We start from the raw sequence: 21,631 nt of genomic DNA on the forward strand, positions 1-21,631 counted from the left end.
CCTTACCAACAATTTGTCTATGTTAAGGGTCAGTTGCCACTCCCTGCACCAAGTGCCTATCCGCTGCAGATCTTCCTGCATTTTGCTACAATTTTCTAATGCTGCAACTTCTCTGTATACTACAGCATCATCCACGAATAGCCGCACGGAACTTCCGACACTATCTACTAGGTCATTTATATATATTGTGAAAAGCAATGGTCCCATATAACACTCCCCTGTGGCACACCAGACGTTACTTTAACGTCTGTAGATGTCTCTCCACTGATAACAACATGCTGTGTTCTGTTTGCTAAAAACTCTTCAATCCAGCCACACAGCTGGTCTGATATTCCGTAGGCTCTTACTTTGTTTATCAGGCGACAGTGCGAGTTGGGTCTCACACGATCGCTGTTTCCAGAATCCATGTTGATTCCTACAGAGTAGATTCTGGGTTTTCAAAAACGACATGATATGCGAGCAAAAAACATGTTCTAAAATTCTACAACAGATCGACGTCAGAGATATAGGTCTATAGTTTTGCGCATCTGCTCGACGACCCTTCTTGAAGACTGGGACTACCTGTGCTCTTTTCCAATCATTTGGAACCTTCCGTTCCTCTAGAGACTTGCGGTACACGGCTGTTAGAAGGGGGGCAAGTTCTTTCGCGTACTCTGTGTAGAATCGGATTGGTATCCTGTCAGGTCCAGTAGACTTTCCTCTGTTGAGTGATTCCAGTTGCTTTTCTATTCCTTGGACACTTATTTCGATGTCAGCCATTTTTTCGTTCATGTGAGGATTTAGAGAAGGAAGTGCGGTGCGGTCTTCCTCCGTGAAACAGCTGGATGGGGGGATGGCGATGCTACCTTGACACTGGTCGATTTCACAAACTCGAGAGCTGAATCAGAGGTCGCATGTCTGCATGGCCACGTCCTGCACGGAGCGAGGGATAACAAGAACAGAACAATAGGTACCAGATGGGAGAACGCAGGATTTGCGACTAGCCGGTAACTAGCGAGTGACTGGATAAGGCACTTTTTTCTTTACCTGGAGCTCTTGAACAGCCTGCTCAAGACAATCCCGAGAGTAGGCGGCATGGCCACCATTGCAGTTTATACAGTGGGGAGAAGGAGGTGGACAATTGCTCTCATGTGCATCCCTACCACAGGCGACACGTTTGGCTGGATGTCGACAAGACGTTCTAGTGTGGTTGAAAGGATGACACTGGTAGCAGCACTCTGGGTTCGGAATGTACAGCCAGACTGTGATAATTTTATAGCCTGCTTTGATCTTGGACAGAAGCACCACTCTATCAAAGGTGAGAAAAGGAGTGTGGGTGGGCACTAAGGTGGGACTCTACCTTTTTCATTACATAATGGACGGCAATGACACCGTGATCAGAGAGGTAAGATTGGATTTTGGCCTCAGTTAGACTGTCGAGCAGCCCGGTGTAAATTACACCACGGGAAGAATACAAAGTTCTACGGGCCTCGACACGAACAGGGTAACCGTGGAGAAGCAAGGGAGCAAACAGTAGTTGTACTTGAGAATCAGAAGTGGTCTCCAAAAGCAAAGTGCCATTCCATAAACAAGAGCAGGGTTTCACAGGGCCGGCAATTGCATGAACACCTTTCTGAATAACAAACGGATTTACTGTGGTGCAGTGGGAAGGGTCTTCAAATCATTAGCCTCATTACGTTTAATTTTTGTAGATGCTGGGTGGGAAGATGACTCATACGCTCCTTCCAACTGGGGACCCCTACACAAGGGGGTGCACCCGCCTTAGGTGATTCTTCACACCTCAGGACACACCTCCCGAACATCTTACGGAGGAGCCAATCGGCAATTTGGAAGGTTACAGCTCAGGCAATCGCCTCTCCCTTGGCCTGGCCTGTACCAGGGGGTATGTGCGAATCCTACCTGTCGGCCCGGGGCTGGGAATTTCACGTTACCCGGTCACCTGTTATACGTCAGACGTGTGGGCCAGCCTTCAGAAGTGCACAGAGAGGAAGAAGAGAAATGCCGAAGCGGCCGAATGAGGAGAAGGGGGGGGGGGGGGGGGGGAGGAAGAAAAAAAAATGCAGAACATTTCCAATAACACCCCACACATGTTCCCCAAGGGAGGGGAAAAAGAATAGCAAGAGGATAGACTTGCAGCACGGAAGGAAAAAATGCTGCAAAGGCTGGGGGCCCGTGGTAGTCAAGCACGAACCTGCCAAAGAGTGGCGAGCCCCCTGGGGGGACCCCTTAGGGTGAAGGTCACCAAATTTTGACCTTCCAATTTTGCATTCAGGATGAGCATTTTTGAAAGCTGTATGAAGTTCACTTAAATTTGACACCACTATTCGTTCATTTATAACAACTCTTTTGCTATCTTTGCACATTTTACTGTTTTCACCGTCTTCAAAAAAACAGCTGGATCTTTTCACTTGTTTCTTCACTTACACCTACTCCTTTTTTCTTCCTAAAACTGGTATAATGCCTTGTTCTTTCACTAATTTTCAGGTGAGTTTAACCAAATGATCAGAAACAACGAACTGGTGAACTATTTTATCTCTTGCCCATGAGTCGGGAGCAAATTTAAAATTTTACTTACTCTTTAACTTCTCAATTAAGCTCAAATATTCAGAGTTGGATGATTCTGGAGGTAGGTTTTCTTCTTTTTTAGAAACACAGTTGGTATCTACATTATTAAAGCACGATTCTAAGTCTCTTCTAATTTTGTTAACTGGCTCTTCCACCAGTTCTTGGTAGAACAATATTATAATAAATAAAAAGCACTAGTTCGCTTTTATTCTTCAGTATACTGTAGAACAAGAGCAAACTAGTGGTTTTCATTTTCTAATTTTGTTTGAAATTCGTTGTACCTCACTTTCTATAGCTGCTTTTCTTTTTCCGCTACTCACTTTTTTTTTATTTTCAAAGCAGGAGACATCTCCAAACTAGAACAAGCAAAATCCAGTGGACCCAGTTTGCTAATATTATTAACAAGCTTATATGATTATGGTCCTAGATTCATGATAAAATATTTTTGAGTAACAATTTGGACACAGGGAATTTCCAGGAATCACATTAAGTTTCACTTGGGAAGCCGTTTTACTCACACTTGACAAGGATAAATGTTTAGTTTTATTTCTCTCAAACCTTTAATAACTGGCTTTTTATGAACTTTGAGTGGATCACAGCATTTTTATCCAAACATGTAATTGTACTTCGGAATATATTTTTTCTCATGATACTCACGAACTGATGATACAGAAGAACGCACTTTTAATTTAAACAAAGTCTGTCTATATTCATCAAAGTCATTCACATTTTTTTAAGTTTTTTGAAACTGAACCATAAACTGTTTCGTGATGCACTTCACTTACTATTTGTCTAATAGAGTATTGTTCATCCATTTCATTGCATTCCAATTAGTCTTTCAAATTTATTTACTATTAAATTTTAAAATTATTTTAGTTAATTAAAAATTACAATCACGACTAAAGCACATAAAATATTCTACACTCTTAACAGAGGTTTCTGAACAGACTGCTGATAAAAAAGCCACAGCCAGCAAATGTAGTCGGGGTACACAGTTCATGTACAGACCTGTCACTAACTAGTGGGACTTGTGCAGACTTTTAACTCTGTCCATTGGGCTCCTGTACAGATCTGTCTTGAGGAGTAAACTCATGCACAAAACTGTAGCCTTCTGAACAACAAAGAAATTTCACAAGTTTCTTATTTTACTTTTATCATTCTATACTTGTAATAATGTGATACTTAACTGACAATAAAGCTAGATGTAAATGGGCAATTTTTTAAATGCAGAACTAAAGCAAAAGTTAGACCGTCAGCGAGAGCGCATCGCTAGCTCCTGCTACTACTAAGGCGAGTACACCGTTTGCTTCTTACATATTTTACAAACAGCAGCGACTTATTTTCAGTTATCTGTGTAATTACTAGTTTATTTTTGTAATTTCTTGCGTGTTCGAGTGCTTACTAGGTAGAACCTTTTATTTCAATAACAGTGTAGTGTACAGTACCGCCATTGCTATCGACCGTTGTATCGACTCTCGTATCGTGCAGGCTTGTATGTTTGGTTAGAGCAGCTCAGTCAGTGTCAGTTAGACCGTCAGCGAGAGCGCATCGCTAGCTCCTGCTACTACTAAGGCGAGTACACCGTTTGCTTCTTACATATTTTACAAACAGCAGCGACTTATTTTCAGTTATCTGTGTAATTACTAGTTTATTTTTGTAATTTCTTGCGTGTTCGAGTGCTTACTAGGTAGAACCTAGTATTTCAATAACAGTGTTTTTGTACTTATTTGCTGCGCTTAGCTTTTAAATAGTTTTTCTGGGAAAACCTAGCGTAGTTTTCGCGTCTCGTATTTCAGTGAGTGTTTCTTGATTATCAGAGTAGCTCATCAGAAGATTATCTTGGGAATTTGTCACCGTATAGAGTAGGGTAAACATAGTCATGTGTAGGGACTGTGGTTGTTGTGAGCGGACGCAAGGAGAATTGGCCACTCTTCGGGGACAGGTGGAGGCTTTGTCTGTTAGGCTCATCGAGCTCGAGGCGCAGGCGTCGGCTCGTAGTGGCGTTGGGGCAACTGTGGTGAGACCTATGCCTACTTCGGTGGCCTTGGAATCACATGGAACCCCTGATGTCGCTGCGTCTTCCGGCAGTGAGCATCTTACCGGTCAGCCATCACTCCAGGGTGAATGGCGGACAGTGGTGGGCTCGCGCGTGCCTGGCCGAAAGGCGAAGGTGGGATCTGGCCGCGCGGCGGCTGCCTTACCCCTTTCCAACAGGTACGGGGTGCTTCCTAGTGGTGATGACATCGTTTCCGAGCCACCACAGGATGCCTCGCCTGTTGGGCCAGTGGCCGATTCTCCGGCAAGGTCCCGACAGTCACAGAGGGCGGGCCTATTAGTTATAGGGAGCTCCAACGTTAGGCGGGTTATGGAGCCCCTCAGGAAAATAGCGGGTAGGTCGGGGAAGAATGCCAGTGTGCACTCGGTGTGCTTGCCGGGGGGTCTCGTCCGTAATGTGGAGGAGGCCCTTCCGGCAGCTATTGAACGCACTGGGTGTGACCGGCTGCAGATAGTAGCACATGTCGGAACGAATGACGCCTGCCGCTTGGGTTCTGAGGCCATCCTTGGTTCCTTCCGGCGGCTGGCTGATTTGGTGAAGACAACCAGCATCGCACGCGGAGTGCAAGCTGAGCTTAATATCTGCAGCATAGTGCCCAGAGTCGATCGCGGTCCTCTGGTTTGGAGCCGTGTGGAGGGTCTAAACCAGAGGCTCAGACGACTCTGCGACTATAATGGTTGCAAATTCATCGACCTCCGTTATTGGGTGGAGAACTGTAGGGCCCCCCTAGACAGGTCAGGCGTGCACTACACACCGGAAGCAGCTACTAGGGTAGCAGAGTACGTGTGGCGTGCACACGGGGGTTTTTTAGGTTAGAGGGACCCCCCCTTGGGCGAAACGATAAAATACCTGACGGCTTACCAGAGAGAACATTATCATCGTTGATAAAGAACGTCCGTCCTCAGAGACCAAAAACAGGAAAAGTTAACGTAATATTGGTAAACTGCAGGAGTATCCAGGGCAAGGTTCCTGAATTAGTATCTCTTATTGAAGGAAATAGTGCGCATATAGTATTAGGAACGGAAAGTTGGTTAAAACCGGAAGTGAACAGTAACGAAATCCTAGACACAGAATGGAATATATACCGCAAGGATAGGATAAACGCCAATGGTGGAGGAGTATTTATAGCAGTAAAGAATTCAATAATATCCAGTGAAGTTATTAGCGAATGCGAATGTGAAATAATCTGGGTTAAGTTAAGTATCAAAGGTGGGTCAGATATGATAGTCGGATGCTTCTATAGGCCACCTGCATCAGCAACCGTAGTAGTTGAGCGCCTCAGAGAGAACCTGCAGAACGTCGTGAAGAAGTTTCGTGATCATACTATTGTAATAGGGGGAGACTTCAATCTACCAGGTATAGAATGGGATAGTCACACAATCAGAACTGGAGCCAGGGACAGAGACTCTTGTGACATTATCCTGACTGCCTTGTCCGAGAATTACTTCGAGCAGATAGTTAGAGAACCAACTCGTGAAGCTAACGTTTTAGACCTCATAGCAACAAATAGACCGGAACTTTTCGACTCCGTGAATGTAGAAGAGGGTATCAGTGATCATAAGTCAGTGGTTGCATCAATGACTACAAGTGTAATAAGAAATGCCAAGAAAGGAAGGAAAATCTATTTGCTTAACAAGAGTGATAGGGCACAAATCGCAGAATATCTGAGTGACCACCATCAAACGTTCATTTCTGAGGAAGAGGATGTGGAACAAAAATGGAAAAAATTCAGAAACATCGTCCAGTACGCCTTAGATAAGTTCGTACCGACTAAGGTCCAAAGCGAGGGGAAAGATCCACCGTGGTATAACAATCATGTACGAAAGGTACTACGGAAACAAAGAAAGCTTCACCATAGGTTTAAGAGTAGTCGAATCATAGCTGATAAGGAAAAGCTGAACGAAGCGAAAAAGAGCGTAAAGAGAGCAATGAGAGAAGCATTCAACGAATTCGAACATAAAACATTGGCAAACAATCTAAACAAGAACCCTAAAAAGTTTTGGTCATATGTAAAATCGGTAAGCGGATCTAAATCCCCTATTCAGTCACTCGTTGACCACGATGGCACCGAAACAGAGGACGACCGAAGAAAGGCAGAAATACTGAATTCAGTGTTCCGAAACTGTTTCACTGCGGAAAATCGTAACACGGTCCCTGACTTCAGCCGTCGCACGGACGCCAAAATGGAAAATATTGAAATAAACGATATCGGAATTGAAAAACAACTGCTATCACTTAGTAGCGGAAAAGCATCCGGACCAGACGAGATACCCTTAAGATTCTACAGTGATTATGCTAAAGAACTTGCCCCCTTTCTATCAGCAATTTATCGTAGATCTCTGGAAGAACGTAAAGTACCTAGCGACTGGAAGAAAGCACAGGTCGTTCCCATTTTCAAGAAGGGTCATAAATCAGATGCGAATAATTATAGGCCTATTTCACTTACGTCAATCTGTTGTAGAATAATGGAACATGTTTTGTGTTCTCGTATTATGACGTTCTTAGATAATACAAATCTCCTTCATCATAACCAACATGGATTCCGCAAACAGAGATCATGTGAAACCCAGCTCGCCCTATTTGCCCAAGAAATTCACAGTGCCGTAGACACTGGCGAGCAGATTGATGCCGTATTCCTGGACTTCAGGAAGGCATTTGATACGGTTCCGCACTTACGTTTAGTGAAAAAAATACGTGCTTACGGAATATCGGACCAGGTTTGTGATTGGATTCAGGATTTCCTAGAAGAAAGAACACAACATGTCATTCTTAACGGTTCAAAATCTGCAGATGTAGAGGTAATTTCGGGAGTACCGCAAGGAAGCGTGATAGGACCTTTATTGTTTACAATATACATAAATGACTTAGTTGACAACATCGGTAGCTCCGTGAGGCTATTTGCAGATGACACGGTTGTCTACAAGAAAGTAGCAACATCAGAAGACTCGTACGTACTCCAGGAAGACCTGCAGAGGATTAATGAATGGTGCGACAGCTGGCAGCTTTCCCTAAATGTAGATAAATGTAATATAATGCGCATACATAGGGGCAGAAATCCATTCCAGTACGATTATGCCATAGGTGGTAAATCATTGGAAGCGGTAACGACCGTAAAATACTTAGGAGTTACTATCCGGAGCGATCTGAAGTGGAATGATCACATAAAACAAATAGTGGGAAAAGCAGGCGCCAGGTTGAGATTCATAGGAAGAATTCTAAGAAAATGTGACTCATCGACGAAAGAAGTAGCTTACAAAACGCTTGTTCGTCCGATTCTTGAGTATTGCTCATCAGTATGGGACCCTTACCAGGTTGGATTAATAGAAGAGATAGAAATGATCCAGCGAAAAGCAGCGCGATTCGTCATGGGGACATTTAGTCAGCGCGAGAGCGTTACGGAGATGCTGAACAAGCTCCAGTGGCAGACACTTCAAGAAAGGCGTTACGCAATACGGAGAGGTTTATTATCGAAATTACGAGAGAGCACATTCCGGGAAGAGATGGGCAACATATTACTACCGCCCACATATATCTCGCGTAATGATCACAACGAAAAGATCCGAGAAATTAGAGCAAATACGGAGACTTACAAGCAGTCGTTCTTCCCACGCACAATTCGTGAATGGAACAGGGAAGGGGGGATCAGATAGTGGTACAATAAGTACCCTCCGCCACACACCGTAAGGTGGCTCGCGGAGTATAGATGTAGATGTAGATGTAAAAGCTCTTACTGCTTAATATTTTATTATTAAAATAATAAATAATGCTAACTAAATATAGGATGACAATGTTAACTAAATAACAGGTCACAAGTAAAATTTATTACAATGAAACAATAGGCAACTACCATAAGATCAACTGCAGTGTAATGTGAATTATTTCATCATTTTCAAAAATTCATGTCTTTGTTCACAGTTAAATATCAATGTTGAAATTTCTATAGTACTTTGCTATCATATAGGTGTACAAAACGAGCAAAAATCAATTTTTTTTTTTTTTTGTGTATTCAGTCCCTTAGGAGATAACTAGCCCCAACTTCACAAAAAAATAAAGATTTTCATATTTCAAAAATTTATAAAAAAATAAGGAAACATTTGTCAGTGTTCTTGCTCTATATGAGGCTAGTAATTTATGATATCTCACTGAGGAAAAAATACACTCTGATAAATCACTCCAGATGTTATTTTTGGCTCCAAAAAGTGGATTTTCTAAGTTTTCAATACCAAATTCTGTAGGCCCTTTCAAATGATTATTTTCGATTTGGGGTACTTTGGATAACAAACAATATGGTAGAGGAGGCTGTTATAAAAACAATCATATCTGTTGCAATGTTGTAGCTTAAGCCAGTGCAGAGATATTCAAATTAATGATAATGTCTCCAAATTGAAAAATATTGTGCACAAACTGTTTTGGACTTCTCATTTATAGGGTAATCACACATAAAAAATAATATTTAAAAATGGTCAAGCAACTCTCATTGGATCACTTTATAAGGATTGACCATATTGTCACATTTTCCATGTTCTTTACAAAGCGCTATTTCAGCAGAAAATTATTTTCTTAGCATATGTTGCCTTTTTTCATTAACATTGCATTTTTAATTCATAACTGCCATATTAAAAGCATATATTTCAGTAATAGGCATATTAAATCATTTGCTATCTCTTTCTCACAATTGATAAGTAAAAAAGTAACTGCTCCTAAGCCTAGAAAGGAAAGAGCTACGATGTGGGTGCCTTTTGTGTCTACCGGAAGGAAGTGATGCATTATATTAAAAAATTACTAATTTTACTTTCAGAGAGAGATAAAGAGAAAGAAGTGTGGAGTATCATGTGGGCATTTTATTATTTCCTAACTAAAGTTAGCATGGTAACAATATCTCCTATAACCAACATATTAATACTGATTACTTTGTCATAAGACATACACAATGATGCTAAAATGATGTTCCACAACTTCAATTGCAAATAACTGAAAACTCCCAAAGAGAATGAGGCCGAATTTCTACTCTTGGAAAAGAGATAGGGTAGGAGGTGGGAAGAAAGATTAGAATTTAACATTCCGTCAATGATGGGGTAATCAGAGATGAGGAAACCATTGAAAACATTAATCTGGATGGATGGGCGGGGATTTGAGCTGCTATCTCCCCAAAGCTAAGTCCACTGTCCCATCATTCGGCCACGTCACTCCATAAGGATACTAGAGAAGACTTTTAATGAAGAACTTCCATTGTTTAGTCATGTGCCAGTGATGGGAATGGCGGCAAAAAAACATTTTCAATAGATAAATTATTTTTCAGTGAGAGGTGCAGCCGTTTGTCACGTTAACAATGTTGACAGAGCCTTCCTCACAAAACACTGGTTTTAATAATTTTAATAGCCTGTTGCTTATTTTTATCATTAGAGAAGCAATACTTACCTCCCTGTTCAAGTCCAGCCTGAGGAACTCGCCCTTGACACGCCCTCTTATTTCCACACGGTCCACAGAGAAGATTATGTCCCTCAGCTTGCGACTTATCACAACATCGTGCCACAGGTTGTCATCGAGAAGACTTCCCACCGACAGACTTGTCGCGACACCGGAACCTTTCAAATAAAAAAAAAAGAAAAATGTTAATTATTTTTAGGATACTCTCAATTCTTCAAATACATTGCAGGATTCCCTCACTGTACATAACATGTAGTGCTATAAATGTGATACAAAATTCATTTACCATGAGATTTTGGCTTTATGAGCATTCCCACAATGAATTTCATGAACAAGAGTAGGTCACAGCAATCAGTTAATTCTAAAAGCTAGTTCACATATACTTTTTTGTAGCTGTCCTTGCTGATTACAATATTACCTTTTAATTCTTCAGAAATTGGGACACTTCTACCAAACTTTTGGTGACTCTCTTAAGGTTCTATACACCTGGACGTATAACATTCAAATAGGTTTATGATTAATTATGAAAATCATCACAGTAAATACAGTATTCGTTTGATCAACACACAAATATTAAGGAGATGCTTCAGAAAATCAAATGGGAATCCCCTGAGAGAAGTTTATGTTCCTTCTGAAGAACGCTATTTAGAAAATTTAGACAATCAGCATTTGGAGCTGACTGTAGAAAGATCTTACTGTTGCCAAGATACATTTTGCATAAGGACCACAAAGATAAGATACAACAAATTAGGGATCACATGAAGGCATACAGACAGTTTTTCCCTTGCTCTAACTGCAACTGAAACAGGAAAGGAAATGACTAGCAGTGGTAAAACATACCCTCTGCCACACCCAATGTGGTGGTTTGTGTAGTATGTATGTAGATGTAAAAAATTTTCTCGTGTTATATGAACTACTGTATTCCTGCAGATCATATAAATGTCTTTTTTCCAAATTGATCCTGTTTAGGATGCAATCTTATTTTGCATTTATTTACTTGAGCATTCTGGTTTTACATTTGTAACTAAATTAATGTGTATCACTCTCTTCTTTTTCCCGAAACTGCCAAATGCTACATAATGCATAGTCTCTTAAGAATTTTCCATTTGCTCTCCACAATTATAATTCATCACTTGTGTTGCAAACACGTACAGAGCTTCCATGTACTTTCATTTCCTTTCCGAAATTGAAATTAATAGTGAAAAGCCTCAACAAACCTGAATCTCATCACAAATGAATTTTGTCTTCATACAAGGTTATTTGAAACTGCATAGGAACCACACATAGCACAAACAGCTTGCTGCAATAATAACAGTCATGAAATAAACAAGAAGTTCCTAATCATTCTAATAACTGCACGGTTGTAGTCATAGAACTCGCACGCACGCGCGCCCACACACACGCGCCCACACACACACACACACACACACGCACGCACGCGCGCCCACACACACACACACACACACACACACACACACAGAAGGAGGGAGGGAGGGAGGGAGGGAGGGAGGGGTTACACATCTTAAGAGTGACATATTGACTCCAAGTACTAATATCTTTGCATGCCTGAGCTCACCCTCTGTAACTTTATGCCTTGTCATTTTATCACTTTATACTCAAACTACCACACTGGCTACACAAAGCTCTACTTTTACGTTAGCGTAATGCTGTACTCGCACTTTTTCACACAGCATGTGGAAGTACTTGTATGCTTATACCGCCACACATATTCACATATTTGCATTCTGATTGCTGGAAGTTATGTTACAGCATGGAACATCTCAATATCATAGACTAAGCTTTAACAATCTGGGTAAGTACTAATGTTTTCAGTTTTCAAGTTCTGCTGCTTTATTTTAAATAATAGCATATTTCATTTGGTGACAGTGTTTGCTTTCAGTATGCCTGAAAATGACAAAATATTGAAACTGCAAATGTAATAAATATTTTTAGCAGTTGTAAATGCAATGGCTAAATTCACAAATTACGACTTACAGGTTAAAATAAAGATGTCAACAGAAGAGCAACAAATATTTAAAAGGTACCAAGAACAGGTAAGACTGAACCCTGCACACTCACCGAGGTCCAAATTGAGAAGCATGCGATTGTCGCGCAGCTGGAGCGCTATGTAGTCACCCTGTGTGCCTCGGCTATACATGAGGACTCCATTCGCATTGTTAGTTTTGAAGCGCAGCCTGATGACACCCCTCGTTGCTGATATTGGGTCCCTCTGCAGGTCCTTGCGGACGAGGGCAGTGCCGTTGAAATACACCGTCTCTGCCTCTGCAATAACAAGCAAACATTTGTCTCAAAATAATTCTTCAAACAAATTCACAACACAGCTACTGAGCTGCAAGTGATAATCTTTTAGCTGCTACAAGATGCACAGTCACCACAAATTATCTTTATGATAGCGTTCTGTTGCCATCGAATTGATAACAATATCCTGTAATTTTGTTATCATTACTGCACACTTACAACCATGAAGCAATTCTCAAATGTTCATATAGAGTAAACCAATAAAGCAGTAAAAACATAGGATGTTGGTGGGATTTCGCATTTATATACACGACACCACATAACTTCTTTAAGACACAGACCTCCAAGAACTTCTTTCTATGCCACAATATAACACCAAATTTTATGCTTGGAAATTGCACAAAAACTGAAATTGCTAATAGTGAACACGACAACATTGAAAGAATTTATAGGTGCTGTGAACCTGTATTATTATAACTTAAATGGACTATACAACTTTTGTGTACCATTTGACTGTTTCTTCTCCTTCTTCTTCTTCCACCTTGTGTATTAGAATGTAATGTACTGCTAATGCCGTGTGGCATTTATGTGTTGGGTTAAGTGCTGTCACCTGTGGAAACTGTATGAACTACATGCTATGATGCAATACTCTTTTCCTAAATTACGAATTACACATTTTTGGTTATCTAACTAAAGCATCAACATGTTTCAAACAACCTACATAACAGTAAAATAAATAAATAAATAAATAAATAAATAAATGGCACATTAACTGTAAATTTGTGCAAGAGCTTAGAAAGGCATTATTTAGTTTTAAGGAGGTCACAATCAGAGAAGAAGTGCACGCTAGTGCTTACTCAACTCATGATCAGTCTGCCTGTTGTCAGAAGTTGCACAATGCATGGGACAGTGCCAAGTCAGGAGTAGCGGGGACAACCTGTGTGTCACTTATTGATGAACACACACCTAACGTCCACTGAATGGCTGAAGGAGATGGCTATTTACAAACTTGTAGCTAATTTCTACAACACGCTGGGATCGTATAACAGGCAGTAAATGAAAATAATATAGATGGAAAAATGTAAGTAAAATGTTTATGAATTCAAAAGCAATCCCCATAACTGACGATACGTTTATCCCACTGTGAGAGAAGATGGGTATTGCCTCCATGGAAAAATGTTGAAAGTATCCAGAATGAGATTTTCAACTGCAGCGGAGTGTGCACTGATATAAAACTTCCTGACAAATTAAAACTGTGTGCCAGACCGAGACTTGAACTTGGGACCTTTGCCTTTTGCGGGCAAGTGCTCTACCAACTGAGCTACCCAAGCATGACTCATGACCTGTCTTCACAGCTTTACTCCCGTCAGTACCTCGTCTCCTACGTACCAGGACTGCTAGTTCTGCAAGTTTTGCAGGAGAGCTTCTGTGATGTTTGGAAAAGTATGGAAATCTCATGGGGAGAGATGGGGACTGTACGGAATATGTCTATGAGTTTCCAAGCCAAACTATCTGCAGCACCATCAAAACAACCTTGGCAAGATACGGGCCCACCCACATACTCAATACAGTCACAATCTCTCCCCATGCCCTTTCCACATTTTTAGAACCCTGAAGAAAGACATTTGCGGCAGTCACCTTGCTTTGGACAAAGAGGTGTGCAGCTGCGTCCAATCATGGTTCTTTAGAATAATAGAGCAGGGTCTAATGCAAGATTCTTCTCAATAAGTGAAGTTTACTGTAACACTCAAATGCCAGCATGATTTGAACAAGTTTCCCTTGTCAAATTATATAAACTGTTTCTACTGATACTTTTCACTATATCTTAGCTCCTGAACACAAAATTTTCTACAAGTATAAATTTTATTTACACATCAATAGTTATGACAACCCAAAGAAACACTCAGGAAATTAAGTTTTCACAAATTCATCACAAAATCTAGTTCAAAACAAACTACGATGGAAAATCCAGGATGGAATGTAACAATATTATGAAAAGGAAAGTTGCCACTCACCATATGGAGATGCTGAGTCGCAGACTGGCACAACAAAAAGACTGTCACAAATAAGCTTTCAGCCAGCAAGACCTTCATCAAAAATAGACGACACACACACACACACACACACACACACACACACACACACACACACACATGGCTGCAGTCTGTGACTTCAGTTGCCAGAGGCTTGAATCGCGTGTGTGAATTGTGTTGGCGCGCGCGTTTGTTTGTTTGTTTGTGGTTTTTTTTTTTTTTTTTTTTGACAGAGGCGTTGCTGGCTGAAAGCTTATTTGTGACAGTCTTTTTGTTGTGCCTATCTGGACTCCGCATCTCTGCTCTATGGTGAGTGGCAACTTTCCCTTTCATAATATTGTTACATTCAAAACAAACTACAATATTTACCGTTATTTTAACCTTCATTGGTAATATCGGTCAAAATACATGTCACAAATTATATTTTTTATATTTTGCAAAGGGATAGCAAAATATAATAATATAATTACATTTCAACAGAAAATATGAATAACTACAAATATTCAAATTTTCATCATTAATTATCTATCTGAATATAGCATTAATAGAGGGAAACATTCCACGTGGGAAAAATATATCTAAAAACAAAGATGATGTGACTTACCAAACGAAAGCGCTGGCACGTCGATAGACACACAAACAAACACAAACAACACGAACATACACACAAAATTCAAGCTTTCGCAACAAACTGTTGCCTCATCAGGAAAGAGGGAAGGAGAGGGAAAGACATCTCTGCCCAAACTCTTTGTCTTTAAATATGTCTGCTTGTGTCTGTATATGTGTGGATGGATATGTGTGTGTGTGTGCGCGAGTGTATACCTGTCCTTTTTTCCCCCTAAGGTAAGTCTTTCCGCTCCCGGGATTGGAATGACTCCTTACCCTCTCCCTAAAACCCACATCCTTTCGTCTTTCCCTCTCCTTCCCTCTTTCCTGATGAGGCAAAAGCTTGAATTTTGTGTGTATGTTTGTGTTTGTTTGTGTGTCTATCGACGTGCCAGCACTTTCGTTTGGTAAGTCACATCATCTTTGTTTTTTGAATATAGCATTATTTTGACTAGCATAATGTCCTAAAAAGATCAAGAACTAATGTTGCTCTATATTATTCTTTAGACAATACCAGTTGTGACAATTGTAACTCAGTGTTGTGGCAACACATGTAATTACATCAAAACATAACAAATTTTTTACAAAGCACTGATTTTGATGTCAAATTATAATGTTACGCAAACTGCGCTTACACAACACGGAGCGTCAATAAGCACGGTTTAATACAAAAATGCAGATTCCAAGAATACTTATTCAACAACACTGTACCTATTATAGAGGATTGCACCATATTTCCATTAAATACTGAAGCCGACAAAAAGATAAGTCAATCTTGTTTATTTTCTTGTGGCATTTTTACTTTTGCGTGGCAGAGATTTGCATCATCAGTGCTTGTTGTTTTATGAGCATTAACCTTGATCCAAGGGCTAACATTGCATCTGCTAGTACTGGAAATTTCATGAGAGGGTATGAAGACTCAGACACCAGTTTCAAGCTTGATGAGGTTGTTTGAAACTGCTGAGTCTTCATAGCCTCTGATAATATCTCCAGCATTAGCAGACAAAATGTCAGACACAAAAACATGTCTTGGTGCACACCTATTGTCCACAAAACAAAAATCACCAAGAAGGGATGGTCTGCTCATTAATACAGTGAGATCAGATAGCATTGATGCCGTGGCTACGGACGGTGAACTCACTGCATTGCTACGCTAGTTGCAGGCCTGGCCAAGTTATTACAGTGGTACTCCAGCCATCCATAAAATCATAAGCTCACTTAAAAGTACAGAGTGTTCAGAAAGCAGCTGCGCAGTTACAAGATACATTGGAAATGACTTCCTCCCTGGGTAGCAACAGAACCTGCTTAATTTTATTGGAAAACACTTTCTGCGTATCCCAATATGATACGCTTCTCATATACACAGTTATTGTAGTTTGTGAATCACAGATTTTGTTTTTTCCCAGAGAAAAAGTGTCTGGTGGAGTAAGGTCCGGCGAGAGAGGGCGCCATAGGTTTTTTGAGAGGACACATTCCCCAAAAAGCTCTTCCAGAAGATATAGCATTGTTAGCTGTGTGCATAGTAGTGCCACCTTGTTAAAAATTATGATTCGTTGATTTTGTCTTCCTTTAGCTGGCAAATGAAATCTTAGATCATTAAACAATACCATTCACTGTACACAGTTTCTTCAAAAAATGAAGATCGAATAATGTGCCATCTAGATATTTCTGCTCTCACTTCAATTTTCTGAGCGTGCAACAATGTTTCATGTGCAACACAAGAATTCCCTACTGAACATAATCACGTGTTTCGTGTGTTAACATGACCAAGAGGTAGAACCAGGTCCCGTATGTATAGCAGGCAACATCAAGAATATCAGTGGCATTCCTCTCAGCAAAATACGTAAACCATTTGCAGTAACAGATTAACTTTTCATGATCCACACCTTTCATTTCTTATACTGTAGTCACTTTACACAGAATCAATTTCATTGTTTCCCTAACCGCTTTATGCATGACTGCAACCCCAATATCTTTTTCTTGTGCCAACTTGTACAGTGATTTTGCTGGGCTCTATTGGAGGCAGAAATATCTGACAACTTCTGTTTGTTTACTTTAGGTGATCTTCCAGTTTGTTTGGCATCTAGCACTGAGCATGTCTCTCAGTTTCTTAACAGCTCGAGAAACTAAGTGAATGATGAGGTACAGGTGTACACAAGAGTTTTTCAGCAAAATGTCACCTGCACTACATCTGTATATTTATTGCATTGTTGAAACAATGTTCAACAAGGAAAATATGTCCCTCAGTTGACAGCACCATAATTTACAAACAAATGAGCATCTAAACACTACACATCACACTCAACAAAAAAGGGCTCTGAGCACTATGGGACTTAACATCTGTGGTCATCAGTCCCCTACATTCAACAACTTCCATCGGCTGAACCAAATAGTTAAAAATTGTGCAACAGTAGAGTGAAATGAATACCACTCGCATATCGATGAAAAATCAATTCTGCCAACTCTTTTTTTTTGAAACTCCAATGTAATATATATTTGTAGTCCACAGTCCAGTGCACAGCAACTTCCCACATGCAGTGTATTAGTCACCCCATTGAATAAAGATACTGTACGCTGTTGGGAACTGTAGCTAGTGTACAATCGTTACCACACAGTCAAGTGACCCTCGACCACTGACGTATGTTGTGACACTGAAGTAGTGTGCATGCGCGCTGGTTGCTCATATGGAATCATCGCAGTAAGGTGGGTTGTGTTGATGTGCCTAGATCACACTGCGAATTACATGGGCTGATTAGACGGTCATCAATATGAACTATCCAACGTGATTACTAGCAGTGTCATAGAATTTGCAGCCATCTAACACAGTGTAAGGCATACAACCTGCAGCCATCTAACACAATGTAAGAACAGTGAGAGTAAAAAAATCCCAACTGACAAGGAATTGAGTGAAGTGTCACACCTCGTCGACAAATATCGGTTTCGAAACCAACGCGAATTGCAGTTTCCTTGAATGCAGGTCCACCTCAACCAGTACTTGATATGAACCATGCAAAGTGTGGTGGATTGTATTTATTTTCTTCCATCTTATGGCCCAATACAATTGGCCAAGAATTCATATCTCATGTCAGCCTTTTTATATTAGAGTAGCACTTTCACCCAATGTCTGCCATAATTTGTTGGATGTATTCCAGTCTCTGTCTTCCCCTGGAATTTTCACCCTCTACCGTTACCTCTAAGTACTACAGAAGTTATTTCCTAATGTCTTAACATACATATCATCCTGTCCTGCCATCTTGTCACTGTTTTATACATTCCCTTTCTTTGGCAATTTCGCAAAAGAAATTTTTCATTGCTTATTAGTCCACTTAACAGACGACATCTTTCTATAGCACCATGTCTCAAATGTTCTGATTTCCTTCCCTTCAAATTTTCATTCACTACCATACAGTACTGTGCTCCAAATGTGCATTCTCAGAAAGTTCTTCCTACAATTAAGGCCTATGTTTGATACCAGAAGACTTCTCTTGAGCAAAAATGCCCTCTTTGCCAGTGCTAATCTGTTTTTTATGTCCTCTTCACTCTGTCCATATGTTACATTGCTTCCAAGGTAGCATAATTTCTTAACTTGGTGCTTTCTGCTACTCCTCATTACTTTTGTCTTTCTTCGGTTTACTCTCCGTCCACATTCCGTACTCCTTCAACCAGTTGCTACCATTGTTCAGATACTCATTATAGCAGGAAACTATTTTCTATGCCATCTTCATAGAAAGATGCCACCAGTGAAGGCAGTCACTGTTGAACATTGTCCAAAATCATGCTTAAATTTCAAGAACATGTCATACTCAGAAGATGTGAGATTGGGGCTGTACAGCATGGAATGCTCAGTCAAGGCATTGTGTTGCAACATCGTACACGTGTGCCCCATCGTGCTGATATCTCATATCGGCACACACTCCACTGCAGAGTAAAAATCTCATTCTCGGAACATAAAAGTAAATTATCAGGAAAAGTTAGCCGCAAAGGAACTGGGAACTCTGAGAACAGATCCTTTGATTGAGAAAGTTACGAAATCAAATGAGTGTGACTACAAGTGAACATTTAACAAGGGAAGTGTACGGATAGCACAAGTTGTTGTGTGGGTTCAGCGTCAACATGTCTGATTTTCAGCCTGGCAGTAAATTCGTGAACAAAGACGTATGTTAGGGATCTTGTACATTTCTCCAAAAAAAATGGAAAAGCATTAAAACTCCCGCTTATACAAAAATGCAAAACTGAGAGTAGCAAAAGCTTACACATTATTTTGTTACTGCTCTAAACTATACTCAATTATGCACAAAATAACAAAATTCCACAAAAACAATTCTTCCTTTCATCAAATAAGTTACACATATTGTTATTATTATTATTATTATTATTATTATTATTACTATTGTAATTATTATTGGCAGTGTAGCTGTATAAACTTGTCGATAAGCATAACTGTCATATAACGGACACTATTAATTTCGCAATCCCTAATTTATCTGAATCTAAAAAAAATTGTGAACACCCAGAATGTATACTCAAGAGTCATCACTGCATTTGACTGTTAATTCCATTCAACAGGTCCTGTATTACTCCTTTACTTTCACTAACAATAGCAATGTCGTGAGTAAATCTTATCTCTGATATCCTTATATTTGAATTTTAATCTTGCTCTTAAGCCTATCTTTCATTTCTGTCATTGCTTCCCAGATGTATAGTGATCAGTAGCGGCGAAAGACTGTATCCCTGTCTTACAAGGTTTCTGATCACAGTGTTCAGTTCTTGGGACTTAAATTTTTATTGTTTCTTCTTGGTTTTTGTGCATATTGTATATTACTTGTCTTACATTATGGCTTACTCCAATTGTTTTTAGAATTTAGAACATCTCACACCACTTAACATTGCTGAATGCTTTTTCCAGTTTGACAGTGCCTTGCTTCCATTATCAATTGCAACATCAGGACTGCCTCCCAGTGTGTTCACCTTTCCTGAACCCAAACTGATCACATTAGATAACTCTTCAGTTTTCTTTCTCATTCTCCTGTATACTATTCTTTAAACAACATTCTTATGTTCCCTCTCAACCTCACATCAGGCCATTGCACACAACAGCATGTAAACCGCACATCTTCAATGGATGGAACAAAACAATAACCAGATAGCAGCTGACTGGAAGCATGTACTGCCTGTTGTCATGAAGTCATTATTTTTGCCTCTTTTTATATGATAAAAGACTGAGGGAGCAGACGATCCAATGAGCCACTAAACCTGCAGTGTTTAGAGGGTGTAGTTCAGGCTGGAGGTGGTTCTGTGACATTTTGCAGGTGTTTTTCATGCCACGGTGTGGTGGCACATGGGATTCTACACAATAACATGTTACAAATTTATCTTATTAGTCCGACAAAAGATGCTTGTGGAAACTGAAAATATTCTTTAGGCAGTGGAATATCTAACCGTGTGCATTTTGGTTTAACATACGTTCTGACGGGGTGTGAAAGCCACCAGCTCCAGACATCAACACAGCGCGATGGTGATTGTGCGTCTCCAGCTGCTGAGGAGGCTCATTTATGCTTTGGCATCGTGGCTTGGTGGTGTCTCAGAAGTCTCATAGAAAAGAGGGTGCTAGCAAAAATGTAAATGACTGAACTTGAGAGTTGTCATCCCGTTATTTCACAACTGAATGTTATAGCAGAATATCGACATGTTATGACCTACTGTGAGCTACAACTTGTGAGCATCTACCACTGTAAAAGTCAATTTACAGTGGTAACATCGCTGTTATAACGCAGAAGAGTTACCGCAAACCTGATTACGCCATTTCAGTAGCTTAAATACAACAGAACTCTCAGCACTAGCCCCAGCTGCAAAGTAGAAGAATTCACAAGGCACAGTGTAGTGGCACTGCAAAGCAGATCCACTACAGAATTATCTTTAAGAAGAGTAACTAAGAATTAACTGGAAGGTAAAGTTGACATACATGTGAGTGGGTGAGAGATCATGTATGGAGTGCATCACACCATAACCAACCACAAGGACACACTTCAATGATGTGGGCCAATTCATTCAGGTTACTTGAAGTAAAATATTTGTTTCAATAATCTGAGTGACCAAGTGTTGCCCTTTCTTGTACATCATGGTGAGTATGCGGTGGTCACTAACACTTCCTAGATAATAACAGCCATTTTCAAAGGATTGCACACTTGCATTACTGGTTTCACAAACATTTCATAGCCTGGTACGAGTGCCACAGCACTCACCTTGCTACACATTTCTCCTGCTCACACTGCTACACATTTCCCCCACTGCCACAGAACGCTTTATGAGTACAAGGAGTGGCAGAAGGAGGAAACAATACATGTGACATATTTAAATGACAATTACTCGGTTTCCTATTTGATGTTTCTCAATAAAACTGACCACAAACAAAACAAATTTTCAGTATTATTTAATTAATTTTGGCAAGCTGAAGACATAATTTTTATCTGGTCGAAACAGTCAGCATACAGACAGACACAGACAATTCCACTGATTTTTGCAGTAATCATGACTTATTCATTATCACAATGGAAAAAAAGTCTTTCACACACATATGTTGAACTAAACACTGTAACACTACTGCAACCTCACTAAGGAAATGTTGAAACTCTACCTGAGGAGAACAATGCAGACATAGCCTGCACAGTTTTAATGTTAAAGGCTT

The 21,631-nt window shown here is 40.2% G+C and overlaps 1 protein-coding gene across 8 annotated transcripts in view; it reads right to left on the minus strand.

Moving 5' to 3' along the window:
* LOC126215247 (neurexin-4) overlaps positions 1 to 21,631 on the minus strand; it is a 198,731-nt gene that overhangs the window by 133,284 nt on the left and 43,816 nt on the right. For all 8 annotated transcript variants that reach the window (XM_049941921.1, XM_049941918.1, XM_049941919.1 and 5 more), the window contains exons 5-6: positions 12,128 to 12,331; positions 10,040 to 10,206 (exon numbers count right to left, since the gene is read on the minus strand). In XM_049941921.1, coding sequence (XP_049797878.1) covers positions 10,040 to 10,206; positions 12,128 to 12,331 — 371 coding nt within the window. The remainder of the gene's footprint in view (positions 1 to 10,039; positions 10,207 to 12,127; positions 12,332 to 21,631) is intronic.

Source organism: Schistocerca nitens, chromosome 12, assembly GCF_023898315.1.
Source record: "Schistocerca nitens isolate TAMUIC-IGC-003100 chromosome 12, iqSchNite1.1, whole genome shotgun sequence".
NCBI lineage: Eukaryota > Metazoa > Arthropoda > Insecta > Orthoptera > Acrididae > Schistocerca > Schistocerca nitens.